General features: G+C 39.4%; 1 protein-coding gene across 11 annotated transcripts in view; it reads right to left on the bottom strand.

The window, feature by feature from the left end:
• The window catches only part of SPEF2 (sperm flagellar and cilia associated 2), a 177,962-nt gene that overhangs the window by 104,582 nt on the left and 54,700 nt on the right, over positions 1 to 18,680 (bottom strand). For 10 of the 11 annotated variants that reach the window (XR_014830743.1, XR_014830745.1, XR_014830746.1 and 7 more), the window contains 3 exon segments: positions 4,395 to 4,614; positions 2,738 to 2,892; positions 1,230 to 1,290 (listed from right to left, as the gene is read on the bottom strand). Coding sequence is in view for 6 of the 11 variants with exons in the window: in XM_085001637.1 (XP_084857763.1) it covers positions 1,230 to 1,290; positions 2,738 to 2,892; positions 4,395 to 4,614 (436 nt within the window). In the remaining 5 variants the exon portion in view is untranslated. 11 annotated transcript variants of the gene reach the window in all.

The following is an 18,680-nucleotide window of genomic DNA, read 5'->3' as shown; positions in this document are numbered from 1 at the left end:
GGACATGTGGGTTATTGGATCCAGCTCTGCCTGAGATTCTCAGAGGAAGGAAGTACAAGTGTCAGCAGAGCTTGGCATTTATCTTCATTCCACAACATTAAGGTCCTGGCCATCGCGTGGCTTGGTGTTTTCTACTTCCTTCCTTCCAGTATGACTCACTCATAACAAGGTCATTAGAAATACTTGAATACAGCTTGGGTTTTCTTTTCGGAAAACAGGCCAAGCTCTCAAGAGCAGTTGTTAAGATGTCAATTCACGACATTTTTACTTTCCTGGATTATCACGCTAGAGGTAATAAACGTGTCTGAAAGTGGAGGATTTCAGAAGACAGAGAGTTTTTGAGTTAAAATTCTAATGGAAAAAAAAAGTTCTCAGAGTCCGTTTGTAATTAACTCAACTTTCATTGTAGAATATGTCACAAAATACTTATGATAGTTTAAAAAAAATCAATTAAAATTAGCTTGCAAGAAATAACTGAAACAAGGGGCAAGCTATATCTTTTTAAAGATGGGACACTTGACTCCTCTGAGAGAGTTGCCTGTTCATGATAAATGCACACATTGTCTAGTGGTGATGGATAGGAGCAACCAAATTTTATGCTAGACTATAAGGCCAGGTATTGAAAATGGCAAAGCCTTGCTAGCACAAAGAGGAAAGATATTGAAGACTTAAGACTGTTTTCTTTCGGTGGTTCTACCAAGGAGCTGAAGCACTAAAACCCAGATCCTAAGGGAGATAACTTTTTGTTGGTTTGGGAAGCTTGGTTGTATTTGCTTTTTCCAAGGCTAGAAACAGACCTACTATCTAAGGGACCGCTGTTCTGGTGGGTGGAAGAGACAGACCCACAGCCTCCGAAAGCATAGTGAACACAGCAGCAGCTGCAGAGAGCACCCCGAACTGCACGGGTAAGAAGAAACAATAAACCACTGGCTCCCTACAAGGCCAGGAAGAGTGACGGTGATTTAGCCTGGCTGTTTCTAAAACCACAACAAACCTGAGCAACTACTTGAAGGGGTGTGAGTAGATTCCTTTGAAATTCTCATCTCTCGCCCCCACTTGCAGATAGTAGTTAGGGACGGCTGTGATTATCTTGCTTTCTCTGTCACGTGACCATGTAGACACCGTGTAAACCGTCCCCTCTTTCTTTCCTTGAAAGCTTGGTGCTCACATCCCTGTGCTCTATCTGGCCCTCTTATGTAAATGATGGATGATGTGTTTTGATATCTTACTTAGTCTGGTTTCATCTTCTGTTTCTGGTGTTCCTTCAGCTGACAGTACATTGTGCAGATTCTTTGGGGAGAAAACACATGTGCACACACACACACACACAGAGAAATGTTAAAGTTGCCACATTTTAACAACATTCTTAATTTTATTTCTATAAGTAAGGTAAAAAATAGACTATTTTGTCCAAAACATTAATGATATTAAGAACTCAAAGTGTTCTGCATACAAACAAAATTGGATGGTAACTGCACTTGGAGAAACACACAGTAACCTGTGGTGTAATATGTCTTTCAATGGGCCTTCAGTTTCTACATAAAATACAGCAACTGCCATTTTGAAAAAATAATGGGGGTTGAGAAAGAGGTAGAGTTTATGGAAAACCATCTTAGAAAGAGCAATCGTAAGGTGTCAGTCTTAGCTATAAGGCATATAAAGAAAAAAAATGTCCATTTTCTATCACCCTAGAGGCAGCCCACAACGAAGACAAATTCTCCCAGTTATTTTCAGAATTCAACGGTAAAATGGCCTTATTTTGCAGCCTATACGAGTGGCCTGGATTTGTTTGTCTGCAAATGTATTCCATTCAGAGATAGCAGGAGGTAGGGAAAAGAGTACTGATTTCAGAATCTGGGATCCTAATCAAGGTCTAGCCATCGACAAGCCTCCAATCCCAAGCCAATCAGTTCATGTTAAGGGTCTCTACGAAGAGGGGTTTGGATCACATCACGATTCTCAAGGTGGGGCCATAGTGTCCCAGTTCCTACTCTAGAATCTGTGCAATAATGTAGCCAGACACCACACTCATGGGAATAGGATGCACGTAAACCATACAGAGACCTTCTCCCAGTCGTCTGCCCCTAAAACTGAGATGTATGAGTCTGTAACAGAGGTCTGCAAACTACAGTCCGCAGACCAAACTGGACAGGTGGCTGTTTTCACATGGTGTTTGGGCATTGTTCCACGGAGCAGTGTGAGAACCATGCCAGGCATTCCCCCCTTGGCTCCTGTCTGCTCCTCTTCAGCACCCACCTTGGCTGCTGCCTGGGACTGGTGTCGGGTGGCATCGACATGGTGGGGATGTGCTGTTGGCTACTGCCAGGCTCTCAGTAGTGGAATTCCACTCTGGAAGTCGGTGAACTTGTCCTAAACACCACTCTACCCCTCTCTAACCCCTCACGCTTTAGCCCCCCACCTCCCTGTGTCCCCAGCCTTACCAGCTGGTGGCTCTTTCCTCAGGCGAGGAAAGATCAGCCCAACACCCTGGATGACCCACCCAGGCAAACTGGAGCGTGTGTGTCTGGTGGAGGGGTGGGGATTGGAATTTTCTCTCTTGTTATGTAAGTACCCATATGTAATATCCTTGATGTTGCCTCTGGGCCCATAAAACTTAAAATATTTACTCTCTGGCCCTTCACAGAAAAGTTTGCCAACTTCGGGATCTCTTACATGCCATCCAGCTGTCAATCTTTAATACACAAGGTGCAGAAAAGAAAACTGAAATCATACTTGCCTGGCTCCTATCACCAGACTCCTGCCTAACTGGTGAAGCCTTTTCTTCAGCTGCTTTTTGAAGCTGTAGGGCCCCACTGACCTTTTCATTGTTGTGAAATGCCTGGATAGCTTCTTGGACAAGAGTGTCAATAGAAAGTACCTCAATAGGAAAGTCTAAAACACAAAAGACAATTTTCTTAACAGCTTTTCATTTAGGATATTGACATCATTGTCCTGTGCTGGCTTCACCCTTAGAACACTCTCTACTCTCTTTAGGGTCCCTTAAAAATGTCTTTGGAAGCAAGCATTTTCTTTTTCTTTTCTTTTCTTTTTTTTTTACCACTGTGGTAAAATTCACCGTAAAATGAAGCATTTTAACTATTCTAAGGCACACAATTCAATAATATTTAGGTCATTCACAATTTTGGCCAACCATTACCACTATCTTTTTCCAGGAAAGTTCCATCACCCCGAAGGAAATCTTGTACCTATTAAGAAGTCACTCCCTATTTCTCCAATCCTGATCCTGGCAACAACTAATGTGCTTTCCGTCTGTGGCTTTGCCTGTTCTAAATAGTTCATAACCAGACTTCTTTCACTTCGCGTAATGTTTCCAAAGTTCATCCATGTTGCAGCACATGAGAGAACTTTCCTCCTTTTATGGCTGAATATTGCTGCTGTGTATAGATAGACCACATTTTGTCATCAATTCATCACATTTGGATCATTTCCACCTTTAGTCTATTATTAATAGTGTTGGTATGAATCGTGCTATACAAAGTGTTTTTCTGAACACTTGTTTTCAGTCTTTTCAGGTATATACTAGTGGTGGGAATGCTGGGGTCATATGGTAATTATTCATTTAACCTATTGAGGAATCACTAACTACCTTTCGTAGTGGCTACATCATTCTATATTCCTCCAGCAATGTATTACATACAACTTCTCTATTTATCATCACCAACACTTGCTATTTTCCATTAAAAAAAATTTATACCCCTCCTAGTGGGTATGTTGCCGTATCTCATTGTATTTTTATTAGGCTGCTTCCCAAGACGGTCTTTTTAGCATCTCAACAATGACCTACTCTTCTCTATTTTGAACTTTAACAAGACAGATGGGTCTCAGGGCAAATTTTGAGTTTCCCAGTGAAAACAGTAATAGGTAAATATTATTGAAGAAAAACTAATTAAACAGAAAGAAACCTGTTATTTTACTTCTAAATGAAAGCGCTTCTACAGAAAAAGCCAACAGATCATTAAAGAGGGAGAAAATCAATGTGAAGAATTAAAACAGTTAGAATTTTAAGTGGATTTCTTTTGTATTTGTGACAAGTTATTATTTGCCTATCTCATCTATTGGTAAAGTAAATAAAATCTATGATGAAAAGGATAAGACTTTTTAAGTATAAAGAGATGCATAGCAGTGCATCATCATCACATAGCATGCTTATGTATCCCACTTCCCCTGGGACCATGCCAGTTTGTGACTCTATACCCTAAAAATGTCTGTCTTGGACAATAAATTATATGATCATTCTATTATAAAGTTCTTGATGACATAATTTCCCAAAACATTAGCAGACCCTTGTGTATGTTTTCTACAGGCATAGCTGTTTATAGATAATCCGTGTAAATAGAATCCAATAAATGAAAAAAAAAAAAAAGAAATTTTACATTTTTGTAGAAACTTTAGAGCAGTAGTTTTTCCACTAAACGTTTTCCCCAACAAGCACCCTTTTATAGCAAATGAAGGTAACTCAGGTGCTGTTGATTCAACTTGAGGAGGAAGAGAATGTTCAATTAATCTGTGAATTACATGGCCCAATATACGATTATCGGAAGGTGGTATATTATCAACCATTTCTTCTGGTAAGGCCCATTCTCCAACCATGTTCTGCAAAAATAATAATGAAAGAAACAAAGTAGAAATATTATTATGAGACTGACACACTACCTATTGCACTAATGAGGCACCCTAGAAATATTATTAAAAAGTGGAATTTACACAAGTAGGGACTATGAAAATTGAAAGTAAATACAAATTATAGCAAAAGCAAGTCAATACTCTAAAATGATTATATTACATAAATGAGTAATATGAACAACGCTTTTATGTTAGAAATGAAAAATGAGCTTCCTACTTAAAAGTAAAAAAGAAAAAACTCTAAAATAGTTAACAATTTATGAAAATAGTTATATTGAGTTAATTAAGACAAACTGTAATCCAAGTTGAGCATTAAAACACTAAAGTTGATATTATCATTAGTAGATAGATGAAAGACAATGACAGTTATTCAGCTATCCTAAGTAACTACTAAGCTTATTTTAAAATATTTTAAAGAGAGAGAAATGAGAATTTTCATGCCCAGTATGTTGTTCTCTAAGTCTAGTATGTTTGGCTCCCAGTTTCTCCAACTTTCTTCCTTAAATGATCAATCGGTGGGAAAGAAAAAAACACACTGTACAGACCACATTCTCTGACTTCTGTGTAATAAAACTAGAAACCAATTTTACTTTTAAATATTAAAAACATTCCTTTTGAATGATTCTTGGATTAAATAAGAAATAAAAACTGTAAGTGTCTATAAATAATACATTAAAACAAAAGAGTAAAATAATTCGTTAAAAACAATAGAATGGGATCAAACTGTACTCAGAGGAAAATTCACAGTCCTTTAGTCCAAAATGCTTTGCTCTAAAATAAAAGAAGAAAAATAAATGAACTAAAAAGGGAAAAAAATTTAAAATAAATTAAAAAGAACAAGGAGGAAGAAACTCATAACAATGGAAGATGATATATTAGAGAGCAAAACTATTGAGATACTTCTATTGATATATTTATATAACTTATCCATACTAATCATAATGAAGTTTCTACTGGAGTTCTCATCATAGCTCAGCAGAAACAAATCTGGCTAGTATCCATGAGGACGCAGGTTTGATCCCTAGCCTTGCTGGGTGGGTTAAGGATCTGGCATTGCCATGAGCTGTGGTGTAGTCAGCAGACGTGGCTCAGATCTGGTGTTGCTGCGGCTGTGGTGTAGGCAAGTAGCTACAGTTCTGATTTGACCCCTAGCCTGGGAACCTCCATAAGCTGTGAGTGCAGCCCTAAAAAGACAAAAAAAAAAAAAAAAAAGAAAGGAAAGAAAAAATTGCTACCAGTTCTGAACAAAGGTAAAGAATAGCAAGTATCAATTTTGTAACATAATAGGAAATAAGGTAACAACAGATTTTTAAGGAGACTTAAAAACCCTTAAGAAAATATTACATTTATATTATATAACTGATTCACTTTGCTGTACACATGAAACTAATATAATATTGTAAGTGAACTACAGTCCAATAAAATTTTTTAAAAAAGAAAATATTATGTAAAACTCTATTATAATACATTTGAATTTATTAATATGGTAAAAATGTGTATTCTAAGAAAATACAAATAATCAACATTAATTTAAATGGAATATCTGTAAAGATGAAAGTAATGAAAATGTCAAAGAACTATACCTAGGAAACTTGAAGGCACTGATTTAACAGAAAAATTTTTATTCCTTATTTAAATACAAATTTGAATGCTGTTTAAAGATCTCTGGGAAAAAACATAAATGTCTATTGACAGATTAATGGATTAAGAAGATGTGGTACATATACACAATGATATACTACTCAGCCATAAAAAAGAGAGAAATGATGTCATTTTCAGTGACATGGATGCAACTAGAGATTCTCATATTAAGTTAAGTAAGTCAGAAAGAGAAAGACAAATACCCATATGATATCACTTATATGTGGAATCTAAAATAGGGGAACCTATCTACAAAAGAGAAACAGACTCACAGACATGGAGAACAGACTTGTGGTTGCCAAGGGGAAGGGAGGAGGGAGTGGGATGGACTGGGAGTTTGGGGTTAGTAGATGCAAACTATTACATTTAGAATGGATAAGCAAGGTGGTCCTACTGTATAGTGCAGGGAACTATATCCAGTCTTTTGGGATAGAACATGATAAAAGATATTATGAGAAAAAGAATATATATATTCTTATATATATATGACTGGGTCACTATGCTATATATTAGAAATTGGCACAATACTGTAAATCAACTATACTTTAATAAAAAAAAGTTTTCTGAAATCTGGAAGAAGATAGAAAGCTTTCCAGTTCACTTGGCAAGACTCACATAACCCTGATACCAAAAAGATGTCAAAGATAATTGACAAAAACAGATCCAAAAAGAAAGTGACAAGCCAACCTTATTTGGAAATACATTGCAAGAGTCATGCATACAATATTGAAAAAAATCATTACTATATTGAGACTGACATTAATTGACATTTATTACACACTCACTATATTCACTGTTATTTTCATGAATTACGTCAAATGAGTTTCACACAACTGTTACTTAAATATTATTATTTTCCCAATTTTGCAGAAGAAAAATCTGACAACTACAGAGGCTGAGTTATTTGTCCATAGTCACAATAAATAATAATGGTAGAGCCTAAATTAGAATCCAGACAGATTCTAGAACATGTGCTCATAACTCTATGCTATATTGAAATTGTCTCACCATGACCGAAAAAGAATTATTTCACGAATACAACAAAGGTTAAATATTAGAAAACCTATGATTATATCACCTTAGTACATTAAAGTTAAAAAATAAAAAGATATGATCATTTTGAGCAAGAAGCATCTGATAAAAATCAAAATTCACTTCTGATAGGAAAAATGTAAATGAAACAAATTTCTTAATATGCTATGAATTGAAGATGACTTGCCTAACATTTTTACTTATTTTGCCAATGAACAATGCATTTTTTCCAATAAAGGCAGGAATAAGAAAAAGATGCTTATCATTAACACGAATAGCCACGTTACTCTGGAAGTTCCAGCCAGTGCTAATAGGATAAAGAAAGAAGTCATAGGTTCCCTAGAAATAACAGAGGCTGCTGTAGAGCAGAGGGAGCTGCTGCAAGCTGAACTTCCAGTGCTCTGCGGTGGTGACAATTTTGAGAATATTCTCATCAGATCTTGCTGTGATGGTTCTGATCATTTTCTTTGGAAGTTTAGCCTTAAGCCTAGTTCTCAAATCTACCTACTGATGCACTCAACTACCCAACATGTTTTGCATACTTTTTTCTGCTTACTCATCATGTCAACTTTTTTGCTTACAATTAAAAACTTTGACAAAATCATTGGAACTGACAAGACATATAGGGAGAGCTTACACATAGAAAGCCTCATAATTCTACTGAGGAGTATACAAAAAATGTCTTAAATAATGGGAAAGTCAAAAAGATCCAAAATATCAAGCTTTTTTTTTTTTTTTTTTTTTTTTTTTTGTCTTCCCCTATGGCATGCAGAAGTTCCTGGGCCAGGAATCTAACCCTCACCCCACAGCAGTGACAATGCTGGATCCTTAACCTGCTGAGCCACGAAGGAACTCTATTATAAGCCATTTAATTCTTCCCTAAATTAATCCGATTTAGTGTAATGAAACAAAAGTGCTAGTGTCACTTTTTTTAATAGGGTGATATCACAAATGGTTCTAAAATTGAAGCTGAAGAAACATAACAAATAAAAATATTCATTTAAAAACTTTAAAAGGATAATAATGAGGGAGTGCTCCCTTACCAGACATTAAAACACTTAAAAACATAATAATGAAAAGAAAGAGTTGCAGAAAAAAGAGTATTCAGTGGAAAAAAAATAAATTCTAGAAATAGATCTAAGTACATGAAGAATTTAGTACCTAATAAGCTTTCTATGTCATATTAGCAGTTTAAGAACAGATTCTTTTATGTTAGTATTGTTTGGGTTGGTCCCAGAATTTCTGATATGACAACACAAGAGATAAATACTTTTTGGAACAAATAAACAAACAAAAAAGTATTTATAATAGGTTTTTCTTTTCAATTAGTAGAATTTATTAGTATATACATCGTTATATTTAACTGTCACTTCTATACAAACTATCTTTTATTTGCAAAATTTATTTTGTTTTAGTCTAACGCCATCGTTTTTTTTAACTGTGCATAATAATTACATGTGTTGTTCAAAATTAGGCAAATACTGGGTTGATTTGCATAATTATTGAGTGCATTATAATTGATTACTTATTTCTGCTTTCATTCATTGAAACCATTTATACTTGTTTTTTCTTTTAGGGCCACATTCGCAGCATATGGAAGTTCCCATGGTAGGGGTCAAATCCGAGCTGCAGCTGCCAGACTACACCACAGCCCAAGGCAATGCTGGATCTCCAACCCACTGAGCAAGGCCCAGGATTGAATCCACGTCCTCATAGATACTACTCAGATTTGTTAACCGCTGAGCCAAGACGGGAATTCCAGAAACCATTTACACTTCTAACTAGACAAGTGATCGTTATATCATGTGACCAACCAGAAAATAATACAATAAAAACAGAAATAAGAGAAACTGTATTATTTTAAAATAAAAAAGGCTGTAAGTTCAAGACCAAGTTTAAGTGGAAAGTTTCCAGTATTCTAATGATTTTGTGATATGCAGTCATTTAATCTGGTCTGAAGGAAACAGTCTAGGACTTATATCAATTGACCTGGGTTCCCATAATAGTTCTCCTACCTGTTTTGTACCCTGTCAATTCCCCCCTCTTCATATGATGATAATATCTATCTCACTGGGTGTTGTCAAGATTGAATGAAATGTTTGTGTGAGTAGCCTATGTATAAATGTTTGACTAGAAGTTCTCAGGCTGCTGCTGGAGGCAAGTGAGAGTGCCCTATATGAGGGCTGACAGCCTCCACACTTCTACCCAACAAGAGAAACCACATCCAGCTGGCGTCACAATCAGAAAGGCATGCTCCCTCACAAGGGGTCAGAATAAACGGCCTTCCATTACTGAATTAGCTGTAGAATGTGGCCAAACACAATGGAATAGAATGTTGACCACGGTGAGAACTGAATGCTAAGGTCAGGGGAAGGACTGAAGCCTGACCAGTGGAGATAAGCAGGTCGAGGATTTGGTAGAATACATTTTACAGAATGAAAACTGCACTTAAAAAGGCCAAATAAAGACCAAAAGTTAAAGGGTTAGTAAAGGGAAACATGTCACGTTCATTCAACTACGATGAACTAGAGATTATACTAGTTCATTAGTGAAGAGGAGCCAGAACTTTTTACCAGATCCCTATATCATATGCTTTTTATATATAATTACATAAATTGTGTGATAAAATTCTAAAATATGTAATTCTTACTCCTTCAGATATTGTTAGAAATAGACATGTGACTATTAGTTTCAAAGTCTAATAGAATGGGCACCACCAGGTTAAGTACCAACTGGTCTAAACTCTCGTAAGACCCTTTTCCGTGTAGAAGTGCTCCATGACACCAGCACTTGCCATGCATATGTAACAACTAATTATTATCTATTTATTTTAATATTAATATTTTACTATGCCTGCATCTGTATGCATTTTTGAGAATGAATAAATGCAAGACTCAAGATCCACCACCACGTAGAGAGTCCACCTGTCTTTGTGAATTCTTGCCTTCCTGCACACAGAGATCATGAAATACAACAAAGAGTAAACAGCCTCTGCTCTTGGCCACAATCTGTTCACCAGCACTGTTTTTATTGATTTACCTACACTGAATTTTCTGGAGACTGACTCGAATCCCTAAGACCATGGTATCCACCCATCTCCCCATCTTCATAGACTATGTGGACCTGACACTCTGCTTTCTAGGCTGGACCCACTACACGCACATGCTTCCCTATATTGTCTTGTAGGCACCTCATGGTTACCTAGCCTTCTGATTCTGCTTGCTTCCAGTATGTCATATTCTTTTTGTTGCGTATGGCCCAATGTGTCAGTATATTTGGTCCCCTTGGACCATGGCTAAGGCACCATGAGCACTTACAGACAGCATCTGCTTGGAAACGATGAGCTTGAATGTGGGCTGAAGTGAACACTTTAAGGGCAAGCCTAAGATCTTCCATGTGTTAAGTCCACTAGATTCCTCCTCGACTGTAACACTGCCCAAGTGTGCTGCACTGTTTTTTCGACAGATTCTGTTTATTTCTCTGCACATGATCATCCTTGGACCAAGGCAAATGCACCTCATTCTCATTTCTTGCCACTTCTAAAGACCCAAACTGGGAATACGGCTCCCCCATCTACCCCCCTCCTTTTTTTTTTTTTTGGTCTTTTTGTCTTTTCTAGGACTGCTCCCGCGGGATATGGAGGTTCCCAGGCTAGGGGTCTAATTGGAGCTGTAGCTGCTGACCTATGCCAGATCCATAGCAACGTGGGATCCAAGCTGCATCTGCGACCTACACCACAGCTCAAGGCAATGCCGGATCCTTAACCCACTGAGCAAGGCCAGGGATCGAACATGCAACCTCATGGTTCCTAGTCGGATTCGTTAACCACTGAGCCACGACAGGAACTCCCCTCATCTACCCTTTTAAAGAGGGAGGAGACATGCTCCTCCTTGATTAACTTAAATAAACAGAATCTGGGCCTTGGGAGATATCCATCAGTCCATAAAGCCTGAGTGCCATTAGCACCACATTCAACAAACAACAACATTGAGTTATGCCAATGATACTTAGCAGTGACATTTGAGTGTGGCTTTTGTAGAGTGGTGGTATTGATTTGAAAGTACGCACAATCTAGAATTTGTCCTCATAGATTGCTAGAATTTATCAACATCTGCATGGCCTGTAGTGCCCCAGATATTTCTAGTTTGGTGGACTCCAAATGTCTCATAATTCAATTATTGATGTGCTCAGAACAAAAAAACAGGGAGTTCTCATGGTGGTGCAGTGGATTAATGATCCAGCTCATCTCTGTGGCCTTGCTGCTTCAATCCCCAGCCCAGCACAGTGGGTTAAGGACCCGGTGTTGAACCAGCTACAGTCAGTTGCAGATGTAGCTTGGATCAAAAAAAGAAGACAAAAACAAAACAAAACAGACAAATGCCTTTTCTCTTAAGACAGAGAAAAACCTCCTACAAGATACAACAGATCGTTTTTGACATCTGCTCCCTAGGCTTTCCTGAAATGCAGTCTTTTTACTTATATATAATAAAACCTAACAAGAGATTATCTTGATACAGTGACCAAAGGACTCAGAGTGAAAGCTTCTGATAAACCGACTTCAAGAAATAACACAGGTAGCAATTGAACAAAATGAGGCTTTGCCTTTTTTTAAAATACAGATTACTAAGACATTCAAGCTGCGTTAATTCTGCTTCTATGATGGGTGGATTGCTCTTGGCACAGCACTCTGCAGGCAGGGAGGAAGAGATAAACATCTGTGATCCAAAAATACAACTAGGGCTCCTACTGGCAACCTACAATGGTTGTTGTAGCCATTATAGCGCTCAAGTTCCAGGGATATTACACTTAACATTCATGGTCACGGACTTCTCTTTAGCCATTTAAAGCTTCTGCGTCAACCAGTTCACCACATTTTCCCATTTTTATTGGTCTGAACCTCTGGGAGCACTCCTCAACCTGCCCAGCTTCTCCTATTGAGTGATAACCTCTTGTACTACATCTTCTAAGACTTTTTCCAAGACCTTCCATAAGAATACATTTTTGCACTGTTACCTAGTACTTGTGTACAGGTATATATAGAATAGGAAAAAAATTTTTGTGAAATGCTTATCCTCACTGCTGGGTGACATGCTTTATTTTCTATTGCATTGCATACTGTATTTCTCTTATTTGTTGTGTTTCCATTTTAAAAAAAATAAATAATAAATAATGATTGTGGTCCATAAATTAATTTCATATTCTAGCCTCTATCCACTGTATGAAAAACAAAAAATAAAGAATATTTTATTCAACAAGACATCAGGAATCCTCAGTTCTGATCTCATGTCTTTAAGTTATCATCTTGGATTCATCTCATTGATAAATCTGCAAATAGGAAGAGTAAATGCCTAACTTTAACTTGAAGCAGAGACTTACAGAGTAGATATTTACTTATCAAGCATACTTTTAAAATAATATGATTCTCAGAAATTTCTCAGAATTGGTAATAATTAAAGAGCCAGATCACTCACATTTGTAGATCTTATTTGTGTGTTTTGAGATATTAATTTTGGGTTGCTTATTTTATAGTATCTTAGAAAATAGTTTTTTCTTTTTTCTTTCTTTCTTTTTTTTTGTCTTTTTTTTGCCATTTCTTGGGCCACTCTGGTGGCATATGGAGCTTCCCAGGCTAGGGGTCGAATCGGAGCTGTAGCTGCCAGCCTACGCCAGAGCCACAGCAACGCAGGATCCGAGCTGCGTCTGCGACCTACACCACAGCTCACGGCAACGCCGGATCGTTAACCCACTGAGCATGGGCAGGGATCGAACCCGCAACCTCATGGTTCCTAGTCGGATTCGTTAACCACTGCGCCACGACGGAAACTCCAAAATAGTTTTTTCGTACAATTCCTGGTTTTGATTTTTTTTCCATAATTTAAGTCTTTAAAAACTATTATCAATTCTTACTATTACTCCAAATGCAATAAAATTTAGGTCTTTTGGAAGACAGACCAACTTATTAAATTGTATCCAAGAAAAAGTTTCATGAGTGGGAGATGAGATGATTTCTTAACTCACATCCAAAAAGTCAGGAAATGATGTCTAAAGCAGGTATAACTCAATTTCCCATTTATAATATTCTAATTCACCAAGCAATCAACGTATTTCTCCTTAAAGTTCTTTGGACATACCCAAGATGATATCTTCAGCAGTTACTGAAAAATTCTGATGGGGCAAGGGACTCATAGTTAGGACATCCAAAATACATCCTCAGTTTACTTTGGTTTACATGCTTGAAATTAAATGAAATCATGGAGAAAATGCAAAGATAGGGAAAGTATATGTACAAGCTCACAGTTCACAGGATTAGGTCGCTATTGAGTTAATACCTTTAAACCTATTGGCATCTACTCATATTTCACAATTCAGTAGAAACTCATTCCTTCTAATGAACCCCCCCCCCCTGCCCATAGCCTCCCATGCTTATCCTAACTTAACAGCACACTCTGGAATGGTTTTTCTCTCATCTCCACTAAAGAGTGAGACCAAGAGGGGAGGATCTCTACCTTCATCACATTATATCCACAATTCCTAAAACAGTGCTGGCACATACTAGGCATTCAATATTTATTTACTGAATTAGTCAATCAGTAGTATAAGCTCAATATAGTAAACTGAATAATAATGAATGAATGAATGAATACAACACTATAGTAACTTTAGTATAAGGATGATTTAGTTACCCAAATAAGATTGGTAGACACAACCCAACTCCACATCTGGGAACAAGGTCAGAGACTGTTATCCTCACAGAGAGAAATGAGCAAGAATCATGTGTATGAAATTAGTTAACCCTGGAAGCATTTCTAGAAGTAACAGCTCGTTACTGTTACTAAATCAAGGCATCCTTTTTTAATGGCAGCAAAATGCATCTCAGTTACATTGGACTAAATTATAAATAATTTATAAATTGGGACTTTACATAAGAAGTTCTGCCAGGGATTGTAATACGATCCCCGCGGGGTAAGGAGCAGCCTTTGTGAATGGATGGATGAGGTCTGCTCTATGGTGAGCTGTTTGTGACCTGGTCAATTTCATATTCCTAACTGGCCATTTGTCTTGGGTCTCCTAAATTAGACTGAGCCAATGGTGTACCCAAGACTGGCAGGTAATAAAAATAAGCTGCAGGCATTCCAGCTGTTTGTGGCAACTGCCCTGGGCCTCCTCACTTAGCTTTGTTCTGTCCCAGTACTGCCTTGCTTCCAAACTGCTGGCTTCGTTCTCATTTTCCAGTCTGGTTCTCACCCAATCTCAGCTTTGATCATTGGCCTATACTTCTGCCTCTTCCTGTTTCTGGCTACTTCAGGTAAATTAACTTGAGCACCTTAGTTCCAGCTCTGAACTTAATCCCTGCACTAGTTCTCCTGGCTGACCTTCTGTTGGGGGGCTGTTCCATCTCCTGCTAGGGAGAGGGAATCAGATGTTATAAAAACATATCCATTATTACGGCAACATGGAAAGTCTAGTGGCTATATTCCAGTTACCATGCCTGGGGAATCTAGCACTCAGAAAAATACCATACTCCACAGGGAAGACCTGAGATAAAACTTGGTAGCTTTCACAGCCTCTGTTCTTTGCCTTCCCTTCCCAGACTTTGACTCCTCCAACCACCCAACCAACACAAGAGTGGCCGGATATCCAGCCTGATGGGGAGTGGAGCTCCTGTAACCTGGCAGCCCTACAGGGCTTCCTGACCACTGTGTGGGTCCTGATGTTGCGGCAGGTTCCGGGGGAAAGGATGGGTGCGCCCCTGTGCCACCTTTGACAGGAGGAAGAGAGGGGGACCCTTAGCAGATGTGACTCAGTTCTGACTTCTCATCAGGAGCTGTCATGGAACAGGCTCCGTGTCAGGGCGCTGGCCTGTTTCAGCGCTGGCCCTGCAGAGTGAATCTGGCAGCCTTCCTAAGTCACCCGACCTCCAGACAGGTCAGAGTAGGGTCAGCTGGCTGGCCACACCCTCCTGCCAGACAGTCTGGCCTTCAGGTCCCAGAGGAGGCAGGGCCCTGGTGATGTACGGTGCTCACACACTGGCAGGCTGGGTGCATCTCTGTATAGAAAGTGTGCCTCCATGCCCCTCTGTGCCAGAGTGCTCAGTCTGGACCACATCTTCTCTCCCATGGTAACGAGGGAAAGGCAAACGTTAAAGCTACTTCACCTGCCATGCTCAGTGGAAGACTGTTCTGGCTAGAAGCAGAATTGTGAGTAGCCAATGCTTTTCTATCAGTGGATCCTATGGTCAATTCTGGCTCACCGGGAAATCTGAAGAACTAGTCCTCATCCATTAACAGCTTTGACTCAGAAGCCTGATCACTTCGATCCCAGCAGTAGCCTTCCCCAGTCTACCCTGACTTAATGCCACAGAAACAGACATGCTTGATTCTAGTCTGTCACAAAAGATGATGCAGGACAACAGCCTCCAGCTGCTGTATGATTACTTTTGGAGGGAAATTCAAATTGGTCATCGGCTAGAATGTGGCAAAGATCACTGTCAAAGCCTACCAGCTCACATTTGAGGGAGCCTGGCACCTCCCCAGGCCATCCAGTAACTCTAGCTTCTAACAAGTCCACAAGCTCAGAAAATTCAGTACTCGTGAGTGGTGGCAGGCTTCTTCTTCCCAAACTCTGATCTACCGATTATTTTTAAGTCAGGCAGCCAGAGTCGCCAAGCTGATATTTTGTCTTACAGGTTTGATTACCAGGTGTAACTGAGACTAAGCCCCTCTGAAAGATGCTCTGTCCTGAAAGCTTTTGTTTCAGTGTTTCTGAAATTCAAGGACAAATCAGAGGCAAACAATGGGTAGCAGCTTCTGCTGAGCATTCCCATTTGATACACTCAAAGTGACTCACTGATATACCATCAGTGGAAGAGTAGCTTATTTGCCCCCAAATGACAGATTCCTACCCTGCTTCTGGTTCTCTGTTCTGGCAACCCACATGGCACACTGGGAGTTACAGCAGCTATGTGGCTAGCCCAGCTTTTCAAAACACAATTGCCTGGGTCTAAAACAAATTCAGATTAAGGCTACTGCATTTCTCCTGACCCTCAAAGTCAGGACTTTCTCCCATGTCCCCCTTGGGACAGCAGCACCCTAGACTTTACATCAGATCTCTTCTTGTGCCACGGCCACCAAATAATTCTGGTGCTAGAGGGAATCTTTAGGAAAACAGTAATTGTCATTCCTTAGTTGCACAAATTAGCCTTTGTCCAACATCAGGAGGTAGCGGTCTCCCTCAAGATCAATTTCATACAAATTTCTATGGTCTTGGTATTCAAAGAGCTTTTTCTATATCCAGATTCACCTGTCTGCTGCCACTGCCCAACCAGGCACAGTCAGACAGGCTTGGTTAGAATTTTTCTGATGTTACAAAACATGGAGACACCATGCCTTGACCATCTTGTCACTGCAAAATTCACACAATTTTTCCACGCAGAATACCCTTTCTCAGAGTAATGATCATTGTCACTCCCTCCATTTTCTTTGTTTCACTGCTAAGGTTGATACTTCAAAGAGCTATAGACTACCCTGGACTAGCTTAGAAATGGCACCGACCAAAGTAGGAAAGACCACTTATTCTGGGTCCAACGTACTAACAAATATAGCTGACAAACCCTGGGTAGTGGACAGGATTGGTGGGGTGAAGAGTCTTTCAGATGGGAGTTTCTCTAGTTCTCAGCCCAATGCATCTGCCCAACACCAAAATTCAAAGACTTTCTTGGATCTGTTCATGTGTCTTGAGCTTACCAACCCCACTGTGTTCTTGCTACATTTATCTACCAAGACACAGCTTTAATGTTCAGATCCTTAGAGCTGGCTCTAAGATACTAGATGGGAAATCTGAGCAATTGATTGAAAAGCAGCCGGGCATGATGCATAGAAGCCGGCTCCTACAGCTGTCAAGTAGGTTAAGGAGGAACCAGAAAATCAGTGGCAGGGAGCCCAGAGGAGACTCGCCTATCTCCGTCTTGCCCGGCCCCAAACAAGAGGGAGCCTGGGAGAGGAGAGGATTCTCCCTAGTCTACATGATTTAGAGCAAATACAAGTGAGTGGTAGACATTCCCCCTAGTCTTGTTCCTATCAGTCATCCAGGACGCTTCTCTTTGGCTATATCCTTCTCACTCCTCTTTCCATTCCACTTCTATGTGGGTGCCATTTTTTTAGCTTTGCAAACCATTTCTCAATTCAGGTCTAATGCCTTGAACTTGATGTCTTAATTCAACTATCCCTACCATGGTTTTCTAATGAACTTAGATTGTCTCACATTCGAAGAATTTTTTTTTTTTTTTTTTTTTTTTTGGTCTTTTTGCCTTCTCTAGGGCCGCTCCTGCAGCATATAGAGGTTCCCAGGCTAGGGGTCTAATTGGAGCTGTAACCGCTGGCCTACACCAGAGCCACAGCAACTCAGGATCTGAGCTGCATCTGCGACCTACACCACAGCTCACGTCAATGCCGGATCCCCAACCCACTGGGCAAGGCCAGGGATCGAACCCGCAACCTCATGGTTCCTAGTCGGATTTGTTAACCACTGAGCCACGACGGGAACTCCACATTCGAGAAATTTGAAGCCAAATATCCTTCCTATGACCCAAGCTTCCCTTTCCTTACACAGAAAACATACCCCATAGGCACAGTCCCAGCCCTCTGCCAAGCCTGTTCCAGCACTCTGAAGTCTATGGCCCACAACTGTTAGAAAGTTTCGTTTCTTGGGAACCACAGACAGACCTAGGGCAACTGTAGCTCCATTTGAAAACAAATACATAATATTTTGCTTTGTAAGTTAGTATCATTATGCTTGATTATCATTCTTATTCTAGGGAATAACTGTCATCCCACCAAGACACAGTCAGACAATAAAGCCTGGTCTCAGAAAGCCAGCCAGAGTGCCTTACCATTACAGCAGGAATTTAAAGAGTTGTAGGTAAAACTCTAAGCAAAAGGAGAGGAAAATTATAGTTATGAAATGCATAAACCTGAACTTAGACAAACCCGGAAACATTCCTTTCAGTACCAAACTTCTTTCTTAGCTCCTGTTTTGGAGGCTGATCATGGCCCTTGTGACCTGTCTTGGGACATGTGTTACTGTAGCAGCTGCCTCTGATGTCTCCATCCATGCCTTTACCCCACATGATAATGTGGGGCATCAGGTACATGGGCAGGCAGAATTGCTAAAGCGGAATCGCCTGGTCGAAAAACTCAACCACTATCATGTAGGTAAACTGTGTAGCCTACCTACTTAAAAGTCACATATATCCCTGCATATCTGAAAATAAAAGATATAATCATCATATCTTTATAGTCAAAAGGTGAGTCATTAAGACATTCTCAGCAGGGCACACTAAAGAGGCCATGAAACAAGCAATTTCA

The sequence above is a fragment of the Sus scrofa genome, chromosome 16, assembly GCF_054392235.1.
Source record: "Sus scrofa isolate SSC_HxYL_T2T_F1_AM1 chromosome 16, Sscrofa_HxYL_maternal_Yorkshire_Landrace_v2.0, whole genome shotgun sequence".
Lineage (NCBI taxonomy): Eukaryota > Metazoa > Chordata > Mammalia > Artiodactyla > Suidae > Sus > Sus scrofa.
Note: the sequence above shows the minus strand (reverse complement) of the source record. Positions and strands in the feature narration are given on the sequence as shown.